The 26,572-nt window shown below is 37.4% G+C and overlaps 1 protein-coding gene across 1 annotated transcript in view; it reads right to left on the bottom strand.

Annotated features, from left to right (window-relative positions):
- Positions 1 to 26,572, bottom strand: part of LOC150100292 (intermembrane lipid transfer protein VPS13C-like) — a 171,317-nt gene that overhangs the window by 116,162 nt on the left and 28,583 nt on the right. Inside the window, exon 4 of the mRNA XM_090402629.1 lies at positions 12,432 to 12,599. Within this exon, the coding sequence (XP_090258755.1) occupies positions 12,432 to 12,599 (168 nt within the window). The remainder of the gene's footprint in view (positions 1 to 12,431; positions 12,600 to 26,572) is intronic.

The raw sequence follows: 26,572 nt of genomic DNA, 5'->3' as shown, positions 1-26,572 counted from the left end.
TGCATAATGCTAAGCATTAAAGGAGAAATATACCCAGACAGGTTTCAACTTTTGAGGTCTCATATTAGGAGAAGTTGCCTCTACGACAGGGTGTGCTATAAAGTTATGATAATCACCATGAAGGAATTGAGATAGAACCATGTAACTTGCACATTATTCTACATAAAGCCCAAGTTGTGTGTGATCTGTGGGGATTCATGAGCAGTATGAGCATGTGCTCATACTGCTCATGAATTGACCTACAAAAGCAACATGCCTCTGCTCAGATTCCCATGGAGTTTTTCCTTCAGTATCTTCTTCAATTTCTTCAAAGTTGTTGCATAAACTGCTGCTGTAACGGTTTCACCTTTATAGAGGTACTTGGTAAAGATTATGCCATCCACATACCAAAAGACAATGGCAAGAACTCTTCCGTGCTGACTTTTGGAACTTCTTTGGCTATAGAGAACCTTTGTGTTTCCACTCCACCGACTGTTATTTGGTCTCTGGGTCATAGCGATGAAGCCATGCTTCATCAAAAAGTCATAATATAGGGGCCAAAAAATTTCCACCTGATTTCTCAAAATGACCCAAAATCCCTTGAGATGATAGTACACGTTCCTTTTTTGGTTGGCATTCAAACATTTGGGGACCCACTTCGCTGAGAGCATCTACATGTCCAGATGATGGTGGATAATGACCACAACTTGTTCCCAGAATATCCCCTAAGTTTTTGCAATGTTTTTGGCTGGTATTCGTATATTATCAAAGATCATGGCATACACTGCAATGTTTTTCACAGGTGTGACCGCAGTGGAAGGTCTTCCTGACCTGGGGGCAGCTGTTGTCTCAGGAAGTCCAGTTTTAAACATGGCCATCCATCTAGCAACTGTTGGATATGCTGGGGGACAGTCCCCTAAAGTGTCACACAAAGTCAGTGAATCTCAATTGCAGAATTTTTTTTGTAGCAAGAAAAAACTTGATGATGGCCTGCACCTCTGTGTCTTCGAATTTCTTCAAAACTTCATCCATGTCTTCTTCATCATCATCATCAAATTCCTGATATATACCCTCAAGGAAAAATTACATCATTACTAACATCCTATCTACAATTTTCCTCCAAATCAGTCTGTTAAATGTCAGGACTCCAATATCATCAGCTCTTATATTTCTGTCTTCTAAGACACTTTTTACTGTATGAAATCCACCTATACCTTGGTCTTTCTCTGGATCTTTTTCCTGCCAACCTGGCAGAGAACACTTGTTTTGATAATCTTTCTTCTCCCATTCTGCTTAAGTGACCATACCACCTGAGATTAGCTCTGCTAATGCATTCCTGGATGCTGACAATATCAAGTTCTTTCCTAATATCCTCGTTTTTAATATGATATTGCCACTGATGCTATCTATTCATGCTCCTAATCTTTCTTAGGACTCTCATATCTGTGGTCTCTAGTCTTTGGTCAAGTGTTTTTACTTCTAACCAAGCTCTCAGATCCATAAGTTAAAATTGGTTTAAACACTGTCATGTATACAGCTAATTTAGTGTTTTGGCTAATTTCTCTCTTATTCCATATAAATTTATTCAGTTGACTTCCTACCATACCAGCTTTGTTGATTCTGTTGTCTATTTCCATATTTAACTTATCATCGTCACTAAAAATTATACCTAAGTAGCTGAAATGTTTTACTTGTTCTATAAGTTCTCCATTCAGAACGCAGTTGATCATTTCAATGTTTCTGCCTATTTTCATTGTCTTTGTCTTTTTAATGCTGACCTTCATACCATATCTATTTCAACAGTTAGTCAATTTAGTCAGGGAATCTTGCACACTTGTAGCAGATTTATTTAGAAGTATAACATCATCTGCATAAAGCAAAGAGCTGATTAAGATTAACACCTCCAATTTTGATATCAGGTTTAATACCACTTTCCTTCATAATGTGATCCATATAGATTATGAATAAGAGAGGGGATAATGTACATCCTTGTCTCACACCAGATTTAACATTAAACCATCATCCAAATACTTCCTTCAATTCTAACTGCTGACTTACAACTCAAATAAAGACTAAGTATTGCTTGATATAATGCCCCATCAACATCATATAACTGTAGAGTTTGAAATAGCTTCTCTCTTGGCACCTTGTCATATGCCTTTTCCAGATGTACAAAACTCAAATACAGATCTTTGTTATATTCCCATGATTTCTCAACTATCTGTTGTAAAGTGAAAATCTGATTCTGACAGCCTCTATTTGGCCTGAATCCAGCTTGTTCTTCACCAAGCTTCTCTTTCACAATCCTTCTCAACCGTTTCTCACGTATGCTTGCATATATCTTACCAGGAATGCTCAGTAATGAAATGCCACTGGAATTCTCACATTCAGTTTTATTTCCCTTTTTATATATGGGTACTATGAGAGCTCTACTCCAATCATCTGGAATTCGTCCCTCTGTCCAGGCCTTCTGAACTATGCAGTGCAGTAACTGTACGACTTTTATACTTCCATACATTTCTGGTCGAATATCATCTACTCCTGATGCATTTCCACATTTCAGGCTTTTGATACCTTTTACTACTTCAAGTATGGATATGTATTCCTGACTGCATGCCTGGTCAGTGTTTTTACTGCTGTGCTGTCATCACTACTTGTTTCATTTAGCAGTTTTTCAAAGTAATTACTCCATACTTCAAGGATATCTTTTTCTCCTGTTTCATGTCACCTTTATCATCTCTAATTCCTTTTACAGCACTCTTTCTTCCATTTCTGAGCTTCTTCAACAACCTCCAGAATATCTTGCCACCTTCTTGATATTCGTTTTCTATGTTCTTACCAAAATCCTCCCATGCCTTTTGTTTAGCCAGTTTTACACAGTGTTTAGCTTTCTTACATTTGTTTCTGCATTCTCTAAGAGCACAAGCTGACTTATTTTCCAGGAACTTTGGTATGCTTTCTTCTTTTCCTTCACTGCCTCTTTAACTTCTTGTGTCCACCATGGAGTTCTGATTTTTCTATCCTTGCACACAATTTCACCACATGCCTCTCTGGCTGAATCAATCAGGTCTTTCTTCAAGGCTTGCCACTGAATCTCCAAGGTTTGATTCCTGTTCTCAAACTCTTTCATTTTTTCTTCAATAATATTTGTGTATTTTAGTCTACAGCTCACCTCTGAGAGCTGCTCAACTTTTACTTCCTTTATAACTTTCTTACATGTTCTTCTTTTCAATATGAAATTCAATTTTATCCTCCTGAAGACTAAATGGTAATCACTTCCAATTTCAAATCCTCTGTACACTCCAGTGGGAAAACATCACTATCAACAATAACATAGCCAATGAGACTTTTCATATTCCTTGCCTCTTCTCTCCATGTGAATTTGTGCACATTTTTATGTTGGAATATTGTGTTAGTAATAACCAGTCCATGTCCTGAGCAGAAATCCAACAGGTATTTGCCATCATTATTAGCTTCGCTCTTTTCTCCAAATTTTCCCAAAATATTTTTGTATGTCTCACAATCATTTCCTACTCTGCTATTTAGATCCCCAACAAGGACCAACCATCATTTTTTTATTTAAGATAGAAATATAAGATCTGATAATGTTGGAGTCTTGACAAGCAACAGACTGATTTGGAGGAAATTTGTAGATAGGAAGTTAGTAATGATGTAAATTTTTCATGTAGTACTGTCATATCCTGTACACCCCTTGAGGGTACATGGCAGGAATTTGATGATGATGATGTCAAGGACCAACTTTTCCTTTTTCATTGTGTCAGTTGCTTTCTCTAAAGCCTTAAAAAATTCCTCCACTTCCACCTTAGTAGAACCTTCTGTGGGACCATAGGCACAAATAAGTCTCATTGTTCAGTTCCCCATTCTCATATTTGCCCACATCACTCTACTTGAGACTACCTGCCATCCAAGAAGATTAGCCTCATATTTAGTGTTGAATACTATGGCTACTCCTTCTTTTCCTTGATTGTCATTGCCTGAATATAACATTTTGTATATTCAGGCAATGTTCTGAACAATAAATAATGTATAACATTATTTATTGTTCAGAACGATCTCAACAGTTTTTGTCTTTTTTGTTTCAGTTACCCCTATTATATCGATCTGGTACTTATCCAATTCCTCAGCTGGCTCCATTTCTTTGCCATTCATGCGTGTTATGTTGATAGTACCGATTTTGAACTCTGGTGATGTTGAGTTGGGGTAAGTTCTTCTTATATGTCTTATGACATGTCTATATGTTATATGACATGTCTTCTTATATATCCTAAAAGAAAAAGAGCAATTATTACAATTAGATGAAACGTGGGTTAAAGGGTTTTAAGATATGATCCTCTTGTGGTTAATATCATTTTTGTTCTAGGTGTTCATCAGAACTTTTCAGCCCACCCCCCATCATATCTTATAGAACAAAATGTAAACTTGAGCAACTGGACTGAAGAGAAGAGAAAGATAGGAGGGATGGGAATGGAAATTGTGAAAGAAGTTGCAAGGGAGGGTAAAGATTGGATAAAAATATCATGTTTATGTAGAATCTTTCAGAGGATAAAATGTAAATTTAAGCAACTGGAGTAACATTATAGAAACCAGAGAAAGACAGGAGTGAAGAGGAATTATTCAGTGTGTTGTATCTGTTAACTGCATGCATTAGAGCCTCCATTGCTCAGTTGGTATAGATGAATCCTTTTCTTCGTAAAGACCTGGGTTCAATTCCAGTCTATGACATGAGGAACCTTTATCTGGTCTCTATTGACTAAAGTAAGTTAACCAGTCTCATACAGAGTTACAGTGTTTTTCCACCCGTAAACTCGAGTTTTTTGTCCCTCAGAACAGGCGAACCAGCCCCGTGAACACATGGATCTAGTCACAAAAACAATATATATACTTCATCCCTCATCAGGAGGGCTCAACCCAGCCCCCAAAGGGATGGGGAGAGAAGGACACAACCCCATATGAATATTATTATTATTATTATTATTATTATTAGATGCATTTTTTTAGCTTGTTTACCTATTTTTGCAGGATGAAAAACCAGAGTTTCTGGAAGTAAACACACTGCTAACTTCATATCAGATTATCTAACTCACCTTCAGATGAGGAAATGTAAAAAAATATATATATTAAAGGTTCTTTCCAACCAAAGGGCTTTGTTGATATTAATGGAGCCGCACAGCCTATGAAACTAAGGGCTCTGAAAGGAGAGAATTGGTTTGATTACCATATATTAAGAAATTGCTTCATGAAAATGTGACACTCTTTTTTGTGAAGATTAAAGATGGAAGTGTGTTATATTCAAATACAATGCAGGAGTGTGAGGGAGTTGAATTTTTAGGTATGTAGGAATGATTTGAAATGTAATAAGTATGAAATGAAAGGAAATACTATAGCGTTACTGGAGTAGGCTAAAAAGAGTAGTGAGAGAGAAAAGATTATGAGTTGCCACATTATATTAGGAGTGAATTCAGAAGAAGGGCCATGGCTGCAGATAAATCAGTGGGTAGATTGTAGAAGCAGAATTAAGTGCAATTTTGGTGGATTGTATCAAGTGAGTTTACTATACCAAATGACTAGGTGCAAAATCATACAAACAAGAGCTGTTTTTGAGTGTGTGTGTGGGGAGGGGGGTGGAACGTGCGTGTAGAGGCACCTTGAGGCAAGTGAGTGTGAGAATGGGAATGAGTTTAAAAAAAATGCTGAATTTATATTTGAATCATATCTGAATCTCACTAACAACATTATTAAGACCTGTGATTTTCTTTCTTGACTACTTGTGTAATAACTATAACACTTTTTTTGAAGGGTATGCAAGTGAGTTTTAATTTATCCTACATGTTTCACCGATTTCTGCTATTGGCATCTTCAGGGAATACAATTTGTAAGCTATATGAAGTTAACAGACTAGGTTTTTAACTGACAGTTCTAATTCATACAAAATTAGTATTGTGCGAGACAATGCACGTGTCTCGGGAACATGATTTATTTGTTGCAAGACATAATGTAATTGGCGTGAAAGTTCATTTCTTTAATGTATAGTGATCTGATTAAAGCTTTCCAAATTTCTGGTAGGATTAGACCTTGATTCTTATTTAGGTTTCCTGTTGAACGGGCGACCGTAGCAGCCTCCTTGAAGGTTCTGGAATGGTAATTCTCTTCTATATAAGGCATATGAAACTTATCCCACTCAATGAGATGGTTGGTAGAGGCAAAGTGGCAAGAAAGGCCTGAAATATCTTGTCTGTTGTTTCTGACATATCCTATGTGTTCCTTCGGTCTCGTTTCGAAGCTTCTAGAGGTCTGACCAACGTAACTAACACCACAGGAGCAAGGTATATTATATACTCCAGAGTACTTGAAGAATGGATGAGGGTCTTTTGGTGATCTTAAAAATTTCCGAATAGTATTGACTGGCTTGAATGCATGCTACTCTAATATTGTGTGGTTTTAGAAGGATAGCCAATTTTTTGGAAATGCTGCTGACAAATGGAATAGTTACAGTACTGATGTATTGGGTGTCATCACGTTGTCTTTGTGGTATATCCGAAAAGAGAATCTTGTTGCAGGCTTTTTTGGATAACCATTTAAGGATAGCTCTCTGGATATTGTAGTTAATTCTTTTTGTAAGTCATCTTGGTCTGTTGTGTAATGTTGTGTAATGTCTGTTGTACCGGTCAATACTATTCGGAAATTTTCCTAATAAAGAAACAAACCAATAACAGTATCAACCTGTGTATAGAAAATCTATGAATACTGGACATTTACCTCCATTTCAACTCGTCACATCATATATATCCCAGAAAACTTAGCATTATCCATATGCTTAAGAAAAGAGCTATACATTACACAACAGACCAAGATGACTTACATAAAGAATTAACTACAATATCCAGAGAGCTATCCTTAAATAGTTATCCAAAAAGACTCTGCAAAAAGATTCTCTTTTCGGATATACCACAAAGACAACGTGATGACACCCAATACATCAGTACTATAACTATTCCATTTGTCAGCAGCATTTCCAAAAAATTGGCTATCCTTCTAAAACCATACAATATTAGAGTAGCATTCAAGCCAGTCAATACTATTCGGAAATTTTTAAGATCACCGAAAGATCCTCATCCATTCTTCAAGTACTCTGGAGTATATAATATACCTTGCTCCTGTGGTGTTAATTACGTTGGTCAGACCTCTAGAAGCTTCAAAACGAGACAGAAGGAACACATAGGATATGTCAGAAACAACAGGCAAGATATTTCAGGCCTTTCTTGCCACTTTGCCTCTACCAACCATCTCATTGAGTGGGATAAGAGTGATATGCCTTATATAGAAGAGAATTACCATTCCAGAACCTTCAAGGAGGCTGCTATGGTCGCCCGTTCAACAGGAAACCTAAATAAGAATCAAGGTCTGATCCTATCGGAAATTTGGAAAGCTTTAATCAGATCACTAAACATCAAAGAAATGAACTTTCATGCCAATTACATTGTGTCTTGCAACAAATAAATCATGTTCCTGAGACACGTGCAATGTCTCGCACAATACTAATTTTGTATGAATTAGAACTGTCAGTTAAAAATCTAGTCTGTTACCTTCGTATAGCTTACCAATTGTATTCCCTGAAGATGTTGATAGCAAAAATTGGTAAAACATGTAGGACGATAAATTAAAACTCATTTGCACAACCTTCAAAAAAAATGTTATAGTTATTATTAAGACCTATTTTGGCAGAGGATAATATAGGTAAATTATACTTGCCAAGAAATCATATTCTTGTTTCATCTTTTATCCACACATAAGCAAACAAAGTTTGCACGTGAGTTATCTTCATTGCAAAACTAGGCTAGTTTGTACATAAAGGCTGATGATTTCACATCGGTTGCCTTAGTATTTCATAATGCACAGAACACATTCTTTCTGACGTGCATAATGCTATGCGTTAAGAGAAGATCACTACCCGAACTGGTTTAGACCTTTATTGAGGTCTCATCATTGGAATTTAGGCTGCACAAACTTTGTTTGCTTACACTTGAGTAATGGATCAAAAAATAATATAATTTACTGACAAGTATAATTATCCAAGTCAAAAACATTCTACAACTAAATAATAAATGTATAACTTCTGCATTATCTTTCTGGGTCTGCTCCCAATATGAGATCTCAAAGGATGAAACCTGTCTGGATAGTATCTCTTGTTTAATGCTTAGCATTATGCACATCCAAAAGGAGGTGTGCTATGAATTATGGGATACTAAGACAACTGATGTGAAGACAACAGCAACCTAATCATTAAAATACTTCATGTTCAAAGTTTTTTTGCTTACAAAGTATGATATTCCACATATTTCTTTCATTACGAGCACATAATTTTCCTAACCCTCGACTATTTGTATCATTCACATTTCATTTACTTTCACTAACTTGCTCCCTTGTGAAACTTCATTCCTATTCACTGTAATGCACTCACATTTTCCCATCTTTGAATAGAAGTATTCACCAGTCTGCAATCTTGCTTATTATATGATCCACACTATCTGCTACTGGCACCCACTTTTGGAATACTTTTGATACACTCTCTCACACCATTCTAGTCCTATATTCACAAACATTCAGTCATGAATATATCTCAGATACTTCTCATAGTTTATATTCTCTAAGCAATGACACCCTGACTATCAGGATGCAACAAGCACCATACAACTGCGCTATGTTCATCCAATATATTAGTAATTACTATTATGAAGGCTTCTTCCAGTAGTCAAGGATTTATAAAAAAGGGGATATCTCTCTCTCTCTTTGAACACATTTATTAGCCAGTTTCATATGGAAGTTGCTGGGCTTTTCATCCTGGGGATTTGGGTTTCTCAGTCTACTGGCATACCACCAGAAGAACAGGCAATTTACAGACAAAACACACTGGCCTTACAGCCTGAACTGCTTTGGTTGTAATTCCAAATAAACACACCACACATTTATTGAAGACACACTAACAACACCACCAAACAATAATCAATTCCGCACACTCACTTGTCACATGCAATCAAAAAACCTGGACTCCTCACGTTTCTGAACTACACACATACTCAGCATCGTAGTATGACCTCCCGAGTTCTTCATCCACCTGACAAGAACTGCAAAATCTCATTTATGCGATGGTGGTCTGAAAAGTTCTCGGACTAACAATGAAATAATGAATTTATAATTTCAAACTTATTTTTATTTTTCAACATAATCTCCCTTAAGACTAATACATTTATTCCAGCGATGCTCCAGCACCATTATCGCATCCCTGTATTGGTTCTCAGTAAAATCTGTAAAATCCCCCCCCCCCTCTATAGATGCAATCACCTCTTGATTCAAAGAAAAATGCTGACCAGCGAGGAAGAGTTTTAGTTTTGAGAAGAGAGAAGTCAGAGGGAGCCAAATCTAGGGTGTATGTTCCAACAATTCATAGTGCAGATCCCTTAATTTTTCCAAAGCCAAAACACCTTTGTGGGCAGGTGCAATGTCCTGATGAAATATGATTTTTTTTCTTCTGCAAACTGTGTCTTTTCTCACGAAATTTTTTGTCTAGTCTGGTTAAAAGATCAGAATAATATTCACCAGTTATTGTTTTACCCCTTTTCAAGATAATTAATAAACAAAATGCCTTTAGCATCCCAAAACACTGATGCCATGACCTTTCCTGCTGATGGAACCGACTTCTGTCCTCTGTTTTGACTGCTGTTTGGATTTTGATGTGTAAAGGTGAATCCAAGTCTCATCCATAGTAATAAATTGATGCACAAAATCAGTTTTATTCTTGTTAAAATGCTCCAAGCACTGTTCAGAGATTTTCATACAAGTAGTGCGTTTTTGATCTGCTGTGACCAAAGCGCAGCACCAATCTTGCACAAAGCTTTTTCATTTGCAATTCTTCATCAAAATATATCCAACACATTCTTTTGAAATGCCTAGTCTAAGCAATTTTATGTACTATGACTCGCCGGTCATCCAATACCATATCGTGCACTTGATCAATGATTTCTGGTGTCATACTTTTTGGAGATGATCCACCACGTGGATCATCTTCAAGGCTGGTACCCATGTTTAAACTCGGCAGTCCATTTCTTAATTATCGAAAACGAAGGAAAAGAGTGACCATAAACTTTTATGAACTTCAAATGAATTTCTTTTGGCAAAGAATTCTTTTACAAAGAATTTTATAACCGCATGATACTCAATTTTGAGGGATACAAACAACACTTTTGCTTCAGACAGCTGTATAAAACAAACTACTTGTTAGAATGACTTGAAATTTCACATGGATGCTTATGACAGATGTACCAACTTAGAAAAAAAATCTTGCCGACAGTGTTGCTATCTATGGTCAAGGCTGAGAACTTTTCAGACAACCCTCATAAGATGCTCTTACAACTTTTATGTCTCTATCATATCTCCTGTCATGCACCTATTTCTCAAACTTTGAAGAACATACTTCAGCAATCTGTCCTCATATGCACAATTCTGCAGGCCAGAAATCAACTTAGTAATAACCCTTTGCTTGATCTCATCAATTGCCTCTCACTCTATCTCCATGGAACCTAGGAAACATGCTCTGAGCACAACAGTCTAGTGTGACCTTATTAAATCTACAATGTGGGAAAGGAACTTCATTATTCTTATCATTTTCTACTTATTTCTTATTCTCTTCAACACTACAGTAATCCCATGTGATGACTTAACTACTCTGACAACACAGTCATTTAACTTCAATTCTATGTACACAATCATAACCACCTGCAGCCAATTCTCTTTAATATACTACTCAGCCTAAATGTCCTTAATGCAAAATGCATAACCTTGCACTTGACAAATATTTGCACATATAACCAGTCTATTCAAATAAGCCATATCCCTTAACATTCTTCCCAAGTTTGCATTATCAGCAAAGAGCTTCATGTTACTCTCTAACCTTCCAGATATCATTAACATACACAAAAATGGCCCAAGTATAGAACTCTAATGTACATTGCTATTCACCTACCTTCTCTTAGAATCAGCATCTCCATACATCGGTTTTCAACACTTGTCAGTCAGCCACTCCTATCCATATCACAAATTATGGAATGTGCACATTCCATAATATAATTCAAAGACATGCTGTCAACTAAAGAAATTCAAAGTTCTATCTAAACACTTCTGGATGCATGCCCTACTATAATCTCAAATATCTTATTGTACATTCCAGAGATATGGATTGGTCTATAAGTTTCTTCTGTCCTAGCTTTACCTTGAATAATGAAATTATCTTGTCCTCTTTCTAATTATTAGGAATCTTGCATATACCAAGACTCTAAAAAATTAGGTTGATTTCTGAGTGCTGCTGCAGGTTGCAAAAACAGTTTTCCTTTTTTAAATTTACTATGGTCAAGCATGGTGGTTTTCTTCAAGAAAATCCTGTGAGTGGTATATCCAATACACGGTCTGCAAGACCAGACTGACCACAGTCGTGATTGCAGAAGTAAGTTTTGTGTTCGTCTATAATTCTGTACAAACTGTAACCATTGGATAGGAAGGTGTAGTGTATGTGGTTGAGTTCTGTTGAAAGAGGGGTTCCACTGGAACGAAGATTGTAGACGCTAGTGGATAGAGTTTTAATAATGTCTACTGTTCAGACGGAGTGATAGTGGGAGAGTTTGTTAATGTATCTGCCTGTGTGAGTGGGTTTTCTATATAGAAAAGAGGTTGCTATTCAGAAGGAGTCACTAAGGTGTCTAAGGAAGAGTAAGCCATTGTTATTTTCATGTTCCATTGTAAACTGGATTCTTGGATGTATACTATTGAGGTGACAGAGGAAGGAGTCTAATATGGCTGGGCCATAACACCAAATAGAGAACATATCATCTACATATCCTAACCAGATTGAATGTTTAAGAGAGGGGGAGGGGATGAGTTTATGGCTCACTTTTTTCAAAATTTTCCATGTAAACAGACCTGAATCAAATTCAGATCATTCCTCAGGTCAAACAACAAGAAAGTGTATATGATTCTTATGCTTATAGAATGAAGATATCTTCCAAAAATTGACAAGGAGAGAGAAATCACAATGAACACAGTTTACTGCCTAGTGTCCCAGAGGTGAGCCTTTCTTTGCAGTGGGTGCTTAAGCCAGAGTGCATCTGGAAGATATTATTCTATCAGCATAAACTAAACAGACTTCACATGTGAAATGCGCTATGAGCTAATTCTACGCAAGTCACAAACTGCAGTAATATGAATATTAGCTCAAAGAGCATTTCAGAGCAAGTATACTAGTTTGGTACTGCTTTGTACATATTTCCCTGGCAAACTCTGAAAAAAAGTTTAGAAAATGTCAAGTTACTTGAATGAGACATGTCAGTTCAGCCTAATCTATACATGTAAATCTATAATGTGCAAAAGTTATTTTACGGGCTTACCAGAAGTGTGCTTATAAATTTGTTAAGAAAGACAACTTTCATTCTTCCAAGGGCAACATTCAAACTCATATCTACTGCTTTCATATCAATATAGTTTTCATCTTCTGTTGCTTCATTATACATCACAACTCCAAGATCTAACACTTCACCAGCTACAGTTGATAGAATCTACAAATCATAAACAACATATTAAAGTAGAGGTCACATTACAGTAAGAAAGTAATCACTTGAAGAGAAATTTGACTAATACTAATATATTGATAATGTGAAATAATCTGTTCCCTTAGTTAATCATGTATCTTTGGTCTGCATAAAATCCAATTTGAAAAATTAGTGCTTTAAAACAATGTTATACAGAAATTTTAATAATCAACCATATAATGATTTGAAACAGTTTACATTAATTGCCTGAAACTTGCAAACTAACTCATTTAAAACCCATAAGTGGAAATACTTCCATGGAATTCACTGAGAGGTGAATTTTATTTATTTGTGAAATGTATTTTATTAAGCCAGCTATAAAACTCTAAATTATTAGTTTTGCAGTGTCTGATTTCTAACAATTAAATAAGTTACTATGAAAATAATGTAAGAAAGTTTTAAAGCGAATAAAAGTTGAGCAGCTCTCAGATGTAAACTGTAGACTAAGATACAGAAACATTATTCAAGAAAAAATAAAAGAGTTTGAGAACAGGAACTGAACCTTGGAGATTCAACAGCAAGACCTGAAGAAAACATTGATTGATTCAGCCAGAGAGGCAAGTGGTGAGGTAATCTGCCAGACTAGAAAAATCAGAACTCCATGTTGAACACTGAAGTTAAAGAGAGAGAAGGAAAAGAAGAAAGCATATCGAAAGTTCCTGGCGAATAAGTCAACTTGTGCTCTTAGAGAATACAGAGACAAATGTAAGAAAGCTAAACACTGTGTAAAAATAGCTAAACAAAAGTCATGGGAAGATGTTGGCTATTTTGTCTTCCTTCCACTCTTCAGGAAGCCTACACACAGCAAGACTTTCATTAAATAACCAGATCAAGGGCACAGACAACTGTGGGTGCACATTCTTTAAGAATACATGGTGATGTGTCATCCATTCCCACAGCCTCATTAACATCTATCCCAACCAACTCCTGATACACCTCTGATTCTTCCATTTTTAATTCTCCTAATACTTGCTTCCTTTCTGTATATTGCACTGCATGATTTATGATATATGCTGATAAAGGCTTATTCATTAATTACACTATATCCTTTGAAACTGTTATTTTGCTGCCATGACTATCCACCAGCATCAACCTGAAATAATTATTCTTTCTCTTGCTTGTGTTATAGCAGAAAAATTCCTTTGAATTAACCTTGGCCTGACCAGTCAATCTCCTCTCACACTGCACCTTTTCTTTCTTTACCATGCTCACCACCTTTCTACCCTGCACCGTATACTCTTCATGAATTCAATACCACCCTGTATTCAATACCACACTGTCTTATACCTCCTCCATATCATTTTCTTTTCCAGCACAACATGCTTGATTTCACAGTTCATCCATTTCACTCCTACTCTACTTACTCGCTTAATCATTGGTATGCAGTTATACACTGTTTTTGTCAGCTACTGCCTTCTGAGTTTCCATGTATTGTTAACATCTTTTCTGTTCAACTCATCTAACCACCATAACGATGTTAACTGACTATAGATTTTCCTATAATCACAGCTTTATACTTCCACGTATATCTATTTTTGGCAGTAACCTTTTCCTGTTTCATCACTTCAACAACTAGCAGTGTCAATACTAACAATTACATCTTGTGAAGTTATTATCAAATCCAAAACATTAAAGCCTCTAGTTGCTTCATTCGCATGCTGCTTAAGATATTTATCTCTCAAAAATTCAACAATCTTACTCTCCTTGTTCATATACACTATCTCATCCTTCTAGTCTATACACCTGTAATTAAAGTCTCCAATCTGGATCTCCTTTTTACATTCCTAACCAATTTGCCTAAACATTTCACAATCAGTATTCTCCACATTCACTGGTCTATAACAGCATCCTATCAATTATACTAACCTGTTTATTTCAACTTCACACCATACACAGATTCAAAATCTATGCATGTACTATCAACTTCACACTTTGTGGACACAATTACTCTGCAATTATCAACAGCATTCTCCCTCCTCTTTTCACATTTCTATCCTTCTAGAAAATTATATATCCTTCTATTTCTATTCCTGACATCACAACCTCCTCACACAACCAAGTTTCACTTATTCCAATTATCTTTGGACATACTGACTCAATCAATACAACAATCTCAGCTCTCTTGTTACAAATACTCTTTGCATTTGTGTACAAACTTAACAATCCCTGTGTCCAGTCTATCAGCACCAACCTTCTCTATTCTAGTTGCTATACCACATCTCTCTCTTTGGTCTAACTACTCCTGTTTCCCTGATTTCCATTCCTACTTGTCCCATCCTCACCTTTATGCATTCTATCACCTTGTGTTGCTGCAACTGCATCTCATCTCACAACCTCATATCCATCCTCTTCCTGTTGCACAATCCGTTCGGTTGTGCTATCCAGCTTCAGAAGCAGACTCTGATCATTTATTACATTAACTTCTTGACTGTGTGCCTTCTCAGAAGACAATGGCCTTTCTAAATATCAAACATCAGAGCCTCCATAGCTCAGTCAGTGCAGACGAAGCCATTTGGTCGAAAAGACCTGAGTTCGATTCCTGTCAGTGCCGTGAAGAACCTTTATCTGGTCTCTTTCAACAAAAGGTGAGTTAGCCGATCTCATACAGAGGTAGGGAGTTTTTTCACCCAGAAACTCGAGTTTTTCGTCTCCCAGAACACGTAACCTGACTCCGTGAACACATGCATCTACAGACATAGGGCACATTGGGGAGGCATAGGGTTACCACCTTATCCTCGAATACAGTTGCAGTTACAAAAACACCTGCCTTGACACCGTAAAAGATAAAAGAGGAGGATTAAGAAAGAAAGAATACCCAACATCAAACCTATTCAAATGCAATACATCTACTTTAAACCATTCCAACTTTCCTTTAAATTCACTCCACAGATTTACAAATTGAATCTCCTTTGCCTCACACAACTCAACCATCTTACTATTCATTATGTCTACTCTCCTTTTCAATTCACAGTTGTCATAACTGGACAACATGCCTATAACTTTTCCAGCAATGCTTTTCTATTCTTCTTTACCTGCTGCAATCACTTCCTGAAGTCTTTATCAACATTCTTTTTTTCCTCAACTAAGTCAATTATACCTGCGACTACCACTAATTTTGATGCCTGATCTTTCCTTTTCTGCAATGCATTAGTTATTTGCTTCATTGTTCCACCATTAAAGCATGTCTTGTGCACTTTATTTGTAATCACACCTTTAACGATCAAGTGCTCATAAAGTGATATATGACTATCCTTCGACTCTTTCTTCGTAATACTAACTTCCTCCTTCGTCTCATTCATCAGCCAATCTCTTCTTTAGATGTTTAATATCCTCTTCCAGATGTTTCATTTTGAGTAACTCTTGCCTGAACTCTTCTACTATAGTCCCAAAACTTGCTCACATTTCTAATCTCTCTTATCTATCAAGACACTTTTCACATATGTTAATGCTTTCCTTCTTCTTGTTTATCCAAACAGTCCAAAATCTTTCATATTTTTCAATGCATACATATAGCAATTTTTGCAAAGCATCCACTTTCCTCAGGTCTCTACCAACATTCTTTTTTCCCCAACTAAGTTATTTATATCCACGACTACCACTAATCAGTCTATTCAGAACTTCAAAAATGCCCATGTCTGCTTGTCTCAGAAAATGACCACCATAATATAGGTTGTAACAAATCATTGTGTACTTCTGATCTGCTGTCTGTCAGACACTGGATAAATCATTATATCTGGTTTCTAGAGAAATGAAAGGTATGTTATAAGAGAAAAGATTTTTTGCTCTCCAGCTGTATAAATCATCAATAATTAAGAGAAATTATATTGCCATTTTTATTTTTAAATTTCTTAAAGTGTACATATATCAGGAAGAAAGTTCACAAAAATTAGTTTTACATGAAAATTCTACCAAAAAAAAACACTTGAAATCAGCACATCATACATATTGTCAAATACATAAATAAATATGTGCTTGGTCAAAGTCAAGTAGACTACCAACAGATGAACAACACATGTGAAACACAGCCTTGCACAAATGTGTTAACTATCAGTTTTACTTCATGAATTATGTCATAAATAGTTTTTTGTATTTTATCTTACTTACTTATTATGCCTAATTAGTATAAGTTGGTCATGAATGCCTCTTTTGTCAAATATCATTGATTTTGTCATAAGACAATGCCAGTAAGAGAACAGAATATGCATGCATCATTTTAGAGAAATAGGAAGAAAGAAGTAGGAAGAGAGGATTCTTTAGAGAGCACTCAGTTGTACCTCATAACCAAATAATCGTGACATGAAAACCTAATTCAACTTAATTAGACTTAATTAGTCAATATTGTACCCAGTGATGGAATATGCAGAATTTGAACCATTATTAAAACACTGAAAGTGGGTATTAGAAAGTTGAAAGAAGTATTACAGTTTCTTATTTTTTATTTTTACAAAATATAGAATTTCTTTATATTGATTCTAAAAATGTAGAGTTTTTTCACTTAAAAAGTAAATAATCCTTTATCCAAGCATATGCAAACAAAGTTTGCACATGAAGTATTTTCCTGACAAGGCTATGTGTATATAGAGTAGGCTAATGACTTCACATTAATTGCCTTAATATCTCATAATACAAAGCACACATCATCCTTTCAGAAGTGCATAATGCTACATTAAGGAAATCATTATCCAGAGGCTGGTTTCAACTTTTATTGAGGTCTCATGAGTGGGAGCCAGACCCAGGGAAAATATCAAAGCTGAATTAAGGCAGAAGTCATATATTTCTCATATACAAACAGCAAAAAGGTGTGCTACTGTTGCTGGGAAATACCTCATGAGGAAGGCAGTTCCAGAGGACAGAGGCAGATGGAATGGAGGAGGAGGAGAAACAAGTTTAATGGTTCATTTATGAGCTAAATTGTTCTTCGGTATCACTAATAATTTTTAGGGAAGTTTTAGATACACCACACAATCACCTGAACAATATTCTAAGGATAGGAAAATCTGGGAATTTGAATAGTGTAAGTAACCGGGTGAGTGAAAAATATCATCTTTAGCAGAATTGAATGCTTAGTTCCTTAGAAGCAAAGGAACCTAACTCAAGGAGAGAGAGACATGATCCTAACTGCTAATTTGTGTATTACTGAAGGCAAGGGAATGTAACTTGAGACCCCTTTTGGAGAGAGAAAAAACAAGACTACATTTTAGTGGCATCAAAGATGGCCAGGTTTTCCATAGCTTTCCCCCACCAAAGACTGGTATGGAAATCAGTCAAGTTACTGGTTTTAGATAATTATGAATCTTGGGATATCTTAACACTACATGGTTTGTGACAAGAGTAGGATGAATGAAGTGTATTATCACAAAAAAAACCTGTAAACAGAATTAGTGATGATTGAGAATTTGGGTTTATGTATAGCAGAAAGAGGGTAGAAAACAGAACAGAGCTATGAGGCACTCCTGCAATGGTGGAAAAGCTCAAAGAAAGGGTGCCATCCACCATGAAATGCAATGCATGAAAGAGAAAGTTGGCTATCAAAACATAGAGGGTGACAGGAAAACTGAAGGAAGGCATCTGTTAAGCAGGCCTCAATGTCACAAATGATCATACTCCTGGAAATGTCAAAAGTGACAGCACATTTCCCTGGACCTTTTCATAGCACATGTCCACTGGTGAGTAAGTAATGTGGGCTAAGAGGTCAGTCATGGATCTAGATTAGCAGAATCTATGTTGGTGGTCACTGGTGAGAACCTAGACTGTGGAGAAGTTGACTGTTGATTATGTTTTCTGTTATTTTGGAAAGGATTGAGGTGATAGTGATTGGTCAGAAGCTGGAAAGTAGACTTGGATGAGAGAGAGATAAGAACACAGATGAGCAGAAGCTGCATCCGATGGCCTTTGCAAGGGACCAGAAAGCACGACGTGCATTTTGACAGGAGAAGAGTTTTCTGTTATTGGCCTTTATGAAGTCAAATTTGTATCTACAAATCAGATTTGTAGATAGTCATTTTGAATTTTTTATATGTTTCACCATAAGCTGAGTTTTTCCCTTCAAATGCTTTGGTATATCATCTTTTGAACCAGGCCTTGGAAAAAGTGGCCAAGAATTTTGGGCAATGTGGAGAATTGAGTCCTTCATACCAGTGAGGATAATTTCAGAGACCTGCTCAGAGCAAGTGTCTATGTCAGAAGCAATAGTCAGACCATGGAAAAAAAAAAGCATTACAGGAAGCATTCCATGTGGTACCTTTGTAGTTTCAAAGTTTTAGAGTAGCTGGAAGGAAGACATTCTTTGAGAGAGGATACTTGCACATTATGATCATAGTTACTGAGTGAAGAGGTGACTTCTACAGTGAATCTGGAAGGAGAACGGTCAATATTATATTGGAAGAGAGGATTATTTGGAATTTGGATGAGGTCACAGCTTATTGGCGAAACTTCTGCTTTACATCCAGCTTAGTGAGGGATGTTTGATAGGGGAGTCAGCTGGTATTTTGAACATTAAAGTCACCTAGGAAGATGACTTCACCATCTGGATAGATGGATTACAGAAAGTGATGCTTCATAGACAGGAAGGTGAAAAGGGCATAGTGGTTTTCAGAATTTGGAGAGTGGTAAATACAGCAGATTGATGCTACTGAATGGAGCAAGGAAACCTTGAGACAGCAAAGCTCAAAATCTGGATGGAGATATTCAGTTATTTGCAGATGATGCAAAGTTGGGACGAGCCATGAAGAGTAGTGAAGATGTAATGGCCTTACAAGAAGACTTGAATAAATTGAGTGATTGGGCATGGAAATGGGGATGTGAGTTCAATGTTGCAAAATGTAAGGTTTTAAAATTTGGAAAACAAAGATGGGATGTAGAATTTATGCTTGCTGAGGATATATTGTTGAAGGTGGAGGAAATAAGAGATCTGGGGGTGATAGTGGATAAGGATCTAAAATTTAGGGGACACATAGCCAAAATTGTGAAGACAACACAAAGGCTTTTGGGAATGATGCAGACGACACTGACATGTAGAAGTAGGGAGATTCTGGTTCCGTTGTATAAGGCTTTGATTAGGCCACACATGGACTATTGTGCCCAGATTTGGTCACCTGGTTTTCAGAAGGATGAAGAGATGTTGGAAAGGGTCCAGAGGTGAATGATTAAGGTAGTGTCTGACCTCTGGAATGTTGAGTATCAGGAAAGATTGAGAAGATGTAATTTGCAGAGTCTGGTGGATAGGAGGAAGAAGGGAGATATGATAGAGACCTACAAGTTGGTAAGGGGTTGTTATAGGATCAATGTTGGAGTAGTTCTACAGAAAATAGTGGAAGACAGGGGAGAACCAGAGGTCATCCCTGGAATAAAGAGGGTGTGAGTAGGGGAGTGAAGGCAGGTTTTTTTCGTGCAGAGTTGTAAATGATTGGAATGCCTTGCCTGAGAGTGTGGTGTCTGCAAGGAGTTTGAATGTGTTTAAGACACAGTATGATGAGCTGTGTGTGTGTGATAAAGGGACCTCCCAGATGAGTCTTTGACTCCATGAGGTCTTGGGGGTAATAATAATAATAAAAGCAGGGGATTCTGAATTAGGCATTCTCAGTCAGGCAATGTCGGATCTATGAGGGCATAGGACCATGCTCAAGGTGAAATGAATCATGATACGTGTGTGTGTGTGTGTGTGTGTGTGTGTGTGTGTGTGTGTGTGTGTGTGTGTGAGAGACTCAGATACTTGATGTGGACTGTGGTTGATGAACATCCAATTTGAGTTTTTATCAATAGTAGGTCTAATCTGTTGTTTAATACTAGGTCTGGTTTGGCACGTTTTCTGCATTTTGTTTGATTTGTCTTGTTTGTTGAAATTGTTTTTTTGAGGGATCAAATTTGATCACAGTTTACAATGACACTATCATTTGTTACATATTTCATTATTGATTATGAATTTGGTGAAAGGTAGGGATATGCAGTATGAGAAGATACTCTTGGACAAAGATTGACCAGTCTCCTTGCCACAATATGACCTTGACAGTACCTCCTACATACCAATATTTGGACTTCCTCTCTAGGCACAATCATGCAGTGTATGTAGCAGCAGGATTATGTGCAAACTGACCAGTGAGCCTGCTGATTCATTAATGACAGGTTTATGCCCATGTAATATCTGGGGGCCAGCTGTGGCACTACCATTTTAACTGATGCATCCTTGAAATGGAGGTTATGTATCTCTAAGTGGGTCTGTCATGCCCTTGACATACTGTATGGAGAGAGAGAGAGAGAGAGATAGAAACTTGAACCCCTGCTCTGGAAGTCAAACATTGCATCAGCACCTCTCGCCTCCAATAAGCAGCACAGTTGTATTTCAAGAGACAATGAACATCACAACCACTTAGTGGTTGTGATGTTCATTGTCTCTTGAAATACAATGTCATTTCTAGTTGTCATTTCCTTAAACTAATAATTCCTACTGAAGATATTCTTCAGTAGGAATACTCACTGGGATCACCAGAGAACCATTTATGAAACAGGCCACTCCACAGAAGATTGAGATAAACTGGACGGGTGTATATCACACATCACCTGATCATTAGTTGTCCAAAGCTTTATTCTGAACTTCCTTGGCTGCTATGAATTCAGAATTCCATCATGGTTTTGAGAAAAGTGGAAACTGACTAGATATTTCAGATTGCAGAATCAAATTCTGTTAAAGCTAGTTAGCTTGTTCTATTTTTCATCATGTAGTATGGTTGCACACGCAGAAAAGTGGATATCTTAGGGAAATGGTCACTCCAGTTTAAGTTGTCATCAATTTCCCACTTGATTTACAAGAAGAGAGAGAGAGGATGAGCAGGCTGTTAAATCAAATGGCAATGAATGTTCAGATAGACAGGAAGGTGTTACTTCCTTTGTAGAAGGACAGATTACTGTTGTTGAGTATACACTCTATGACCCTCCCACTGATGATGGTAATGAGTACTATTCCATTAAAGTGTTGCGCCCATTTAAATCTGGACATCTTACTGATGTAGCCTCTCTGTCTGTGGTGAGTTGGTTTGGTCCACAAAAGAGTTACCACAAAGACAGCAACTCCTCAACGGGCAAGTGCATCAATTATCCTGTCCTTACAGATAATAGTAACATTTCATAATCTGGGATCATCGATGGGTTTTAAGTATGTCTACTGCAGGCAGAAGCACACCAGCTTATACTTCTATAAGGAGACCTTGATGTTGTCAATGTTTTGATGGAATTTACAATTAGACTGCAGAAATATTTCATTATTTATTTTTGGTGGCTCCATCTGTCTCCTGAAATTGTGAGGTCTTGGTTTCACTGGAGTTAAGATATTTTTTTTCTTTCTTTCTGGGGAATTGTGGATGGGTAGTGTATCTCTTTGTTCTCAGGAAAAATACCCAAGACATAGTCAAACTGAATTCCATCCAAACACTATGTATTTTAATGGTTGTTTTCTTGTGAGGAGGAAAGGGAGGACAGGAGTATCCATCCCATCCTTAATTCTCTGAGGTATGCATTGCATTCCATTATTTTAACTAATGCTCTCACATGGTGGAATAATTTTTGGTCATTTTCAGGAATGAAGCCATATTCATTTTACTCTCAGATGTGCTTTAAGGAAATTGCAAGCAAACTGCACCATTCACAGATGATGAAATTATGAGAAGATGGAAGAGTCATATGCATTAAGCTCCCCTTTGACACTCTTTACAGTTGCCTTCTCAGCTATAAGTGCTTACCATGTATTGTTGCTGTTGTACAGCAGGTAGTATGCTTCCTCTTTGCCTCCTGGTTAAGAATGCTTGCATGGTCTTGATTTTTTTTAATCTCCTTTCTTTACAGTTGCCTTCTCAGCATATACAGTGCTTACCATGTAATGTTGTTGTTGCACAGCAGGTAGTATGCTTGCACGGTCTTGATTTTTTTTTAATCTCCTTTTCATCCTCTCACCTTTGGCATTCCCTGGAGTGACATGGATGAAGTTCTCCTTCAATTATGAAATTTTGGTGTTTTGCATTTACAAACAAAGATGGCAGAGGTGCAACAGGCAGTTTGAGAATGACCATATTTCTGAACCTTAAAGCAGTGCAAAGGGTTTGAAATATATATCCTAAGAGGGCAGTTAGGATGCACTGCTTTCACTGATTGAATACAAGGATGATATTCCTTGTCAGAAACAGGTGACCACCTGTACATAAGAGGACTCTTATGATTCTTGTGTAGAGGCTTAAGTGCTGTGAGGACATTATGTTGGAGGTTTAATGGATTTTTTACAACACTCAAAAAGAATTAAAATAGAATTTAATACTTCCTATATTTCGTCCTAGTCACTAGGACATCTACGGAGATTACAAAAACAATTAATGTAACATGCACACAAAGACTTACAATACTAAGCCCAACCACGTGGGTGACACTAAAGTCCTATCTAGGTGGAGCGCCCTCTAAGGGCGGTAGTAGGTGGCCTGGAATGTAAGGTGGGACGTCTGGTGATGAGTGCTTCCCAAATCTTCGGAAGCTTAATACAACCATATTTATTAAGATTTGGTTGGTTACTGAGAGCTGCTACTGCTTCTAAGAAAAGTCTCTCTTTCTTGAATTTGCTGTGGTGGAGCATGGTGGTTTTCTTCCATGATACTCTGTGGGTGGTGTCCAAAACATGGTCAGCCAAGCCTGAATGGCCATAGTTGTGTTTAACGATGTACGACTTGTGTTCCTCCAGGCGGATGGATGCTGATCTGCCTGTATGTCCAAAGTACGCAAGCTTACAGGAACAGGGTACTTTGTAAACTCCAGGCAGAGAGAGAGGGGAGGGAGCTGATCTTTCGTAGAACGGATAAGGGTAGCAAGTTTGCGGTAGGGCTTATATGCTGTGTGTAGGTTATACAGCAAGGAGTAACATCTTATGATGTTACTCCTTGCTGCTTTAATTCAGAACAAATCTCTTTGTAAGGAGCATCAAGGAGACCCCTACTCTAATGTTACTCCTCTAGAAAATTTCAAATTTGTGTTGTGTGGGATGGGGGGGGGGTTACGAATGGTATTCTCCCAAAAGATGTTACATGAGTTACATGAGAGAGATCAAAGATGTTATATGTTACACCTGATTGTTTCTGGGTGCTTGTTTCAAAAAAAGCCTCTAGAATGAAACTTCTTAACAGATTTTGATGATCCTGCCAAAATAACTGATTGTTTCTTAGCTATACAAGTTATATGCACTACACACCTACCACAACCAAATTTTGGCTACTCTTTCCATTTTACCATTTGGACATGATAAAACTTAAAAATATATATGTATATGGATCCAAATTGTGAAAAACTTCACTCGCACATGTTATACAGGATGATCAAAATTCAAGAATCCCTGTTAAGGCCTTATGGAGTGCCATCCAGTGATCCAAATGCTCGAAACTTTGCAGGAATATGTTGTGCATCATGAAGCAATATCTGAGAAAATAAAAGATCAAAAATTTACCACCAGGGGCATCATAAACACCAAATGCATAGAATTTGCATATCATTCAACTCAGCAGGTGCCAAGAAATTTAAAAGGATGAACACAGAATTTTTCCCTTCATTCTAGTTGTTAATACCATTCATAATGATGGCACTAACCTTGGCCCAGTGTGCTTTGCTCATGAAGCTGTACTACCTAAACAACTGCAATGCTGTTGCTGCATACTGCAAATTTTGTAATACCCTGAACAAAATGTCGATGACGTCCACTATCTCCATGTGATCTGCAACGAATGATTAGTCATTTTGAAGAAATAGGATCATTGGGAGTTAGACCTGGCAGAGGTCACACACCTATCAGTTCACAAGAAGTGAATGAAGTTGCTACTGCTATTGTGGAGCAGGCCATGAATAAAAGCATTGGTTCCTGCAGTGCAGAAACCAATGCAAGATAACATCAAGACACATGGATGTGCGTTGCACAACCATCTGGAAAATTCTATGGAACATTCTGAATTTCTACCCATTCAAGATAACCCTTACACAAGAGTTGCACATGCATGACTTTCGACTGACATTCACTGCTCAAGTAGAGATGGATGCTGCATAGCTGTGGATGATTTTGTGAGGAGATGAGGCTCACGTTCATCTGAACGAAGCTGTTAATACCCACAATTGCTGGAAATGGGCTATGCAAAACCCACATGCGATACAACGAATTCTTGTGCATTCACCCAGAGTCACTGTCTGGTGTGGGTTTACAGCTTCATTTATCATTAGGAACATTCTTCTTTGAGGATATTCACCAGTCAGGTCCTGTGACATGCTCAGTTACTGATGAGGGTATCATGATATGATAAACAATTTTGTTGTGCCTCAGCTATCTGCACATAGATTCAGTCAATTCCATGCAGGATGGAGTTCTTCCACATTAGTCAATCCATACAGGAAGTTCTTCAAGGATATTTCATGGAAGCCAAAGTGATCAGCCATGCATTTCCCAATGTATGGCTACCTCATTCACCTGATCTGATCCCCCTGTGACTTCTGGCTGTAGGAATATCTCAAAGATAGGGTTTATTGGGATCATCCTGATAACTTGTCATTGCTGAAAGACAGCATAAATGCATCATGTTCGAGACACCAGTCTCGACAATTGCCATTGAACACACTGTGCAAAGGATGCAATTTGTGGCATGCCGGGAAGGGAAGTACAGTGAACAGTACAGCCCATGAATGCATAATGGAAGTGAATTAAAAACATGTTGGAAAAGAATATACACCCTCTGTCCAAAAACAAACCAAACTTTTGATAGAAAATAAAACACAAGCCAATTATGATTATTCAATTCATTTATTTCAATCAATACACTCTCCCTCAGCTTCGATACAGTGTTTGGCAATTAATTCGTTAAATGAGTTTTTTATTTTGGTTTTTGGGATACTGTTGAGGGTCGTGGTTACTGCCAGTTGAACGTTTTCAATGGTGTCGTATCACTTTCCTTTCATTGGCAAATGAAGTCAGGGGAAGAGAAAGAAGTCACAGGGTGCGAAATCAGGTGAATAGGGCAAATGATCCAACACACAAACTTGGGTTTTGCTCAAAAACTGTCTCACAATGTTTGAATGATGAGATGGTGCATTATCATGCAAAAGTGACCAGCTGCCTACATCACGATATTCATGCTGTACACCACGAATTCTCACTATCGATCGCTTCAAAACTTCGAGATAAAACTCACCATTGACTGTTTGCCAGGTGGAAAGAATCCTTTGTGGATAATGCCCTTGGAATCGCAATAACAAATCAGTATTGTCTTTACTTTTGACTTCTCCAAGCGACTTTTTTTCGGATGCCCCTCTTTTGGTGGTCTCCACTCAGCACTTGGTTTCGGGCTCATACTCAAAACACCACGTTTCGTCACCAGTAATGATCGTTTTAAGGAAGTTTGAGTCCTTACAAAGCTTTAATTAGGTCCTTGCGGTGTTCAATTCGATGTTTTTTGGTCGTCAGTCAACTTATGGGGAACAAATTGTGAATTCAATTTACGAAGGCCCGAACGCTCGGTTTTTAAAATTAATATAATCTAGTTTCCCCACTTTTGATAACAAGCTGAGGTTCTTCAGTAGAGGAATATTGATTTCTCATAGAACACCAGAGATTTCACTTTGTATGAGGTTGCACCATTATGTTACTCTGATCACAATCTGGAGATAGTGGCTGGCAAGTAACAGCAGCAGCTGTGCACAGTTGATTTTGGAATCCCCAATTCATCTTCAATCAATCTCAGGGACGATATCTGGTTTTCAGTGATGAAATCCCACACTTTTTGGATGTTAACTTCGCTCAGTCCAGTTTTCGGACAGCCTGGCTTTTCATCATCCTCAAGCATCTCATGACCACTTTGAAATCGCTTAAACCACTCGTAAACTTGAGTATGGAATAAGCATTCATCACCATATGCTTTTTGAAGCATTTGATGCATTTC

This window comes from Typopeltis vanoorti, chromosome 13 (genome assembly GCF_054136105.1).
Source record: "Typopeltis vanoorti isolate ZY-2024b chromosome 13, IOZ_Tvanoo_1.0, whole genome shotgun sequence".
In the NCBI taxonomy this organism is placed as follows: Eukaryota; Metazoa; Arthropoda; class Arachnida; order Uropygi; family Thelyphonidae; genus Typopeltis; species Typopeltis vanoorti.
The sequence above is the reverse complement of the archived record's forward strand: the minus strand, read 5'-3'. Positions and strand labels throughout refer to the sequence as shown.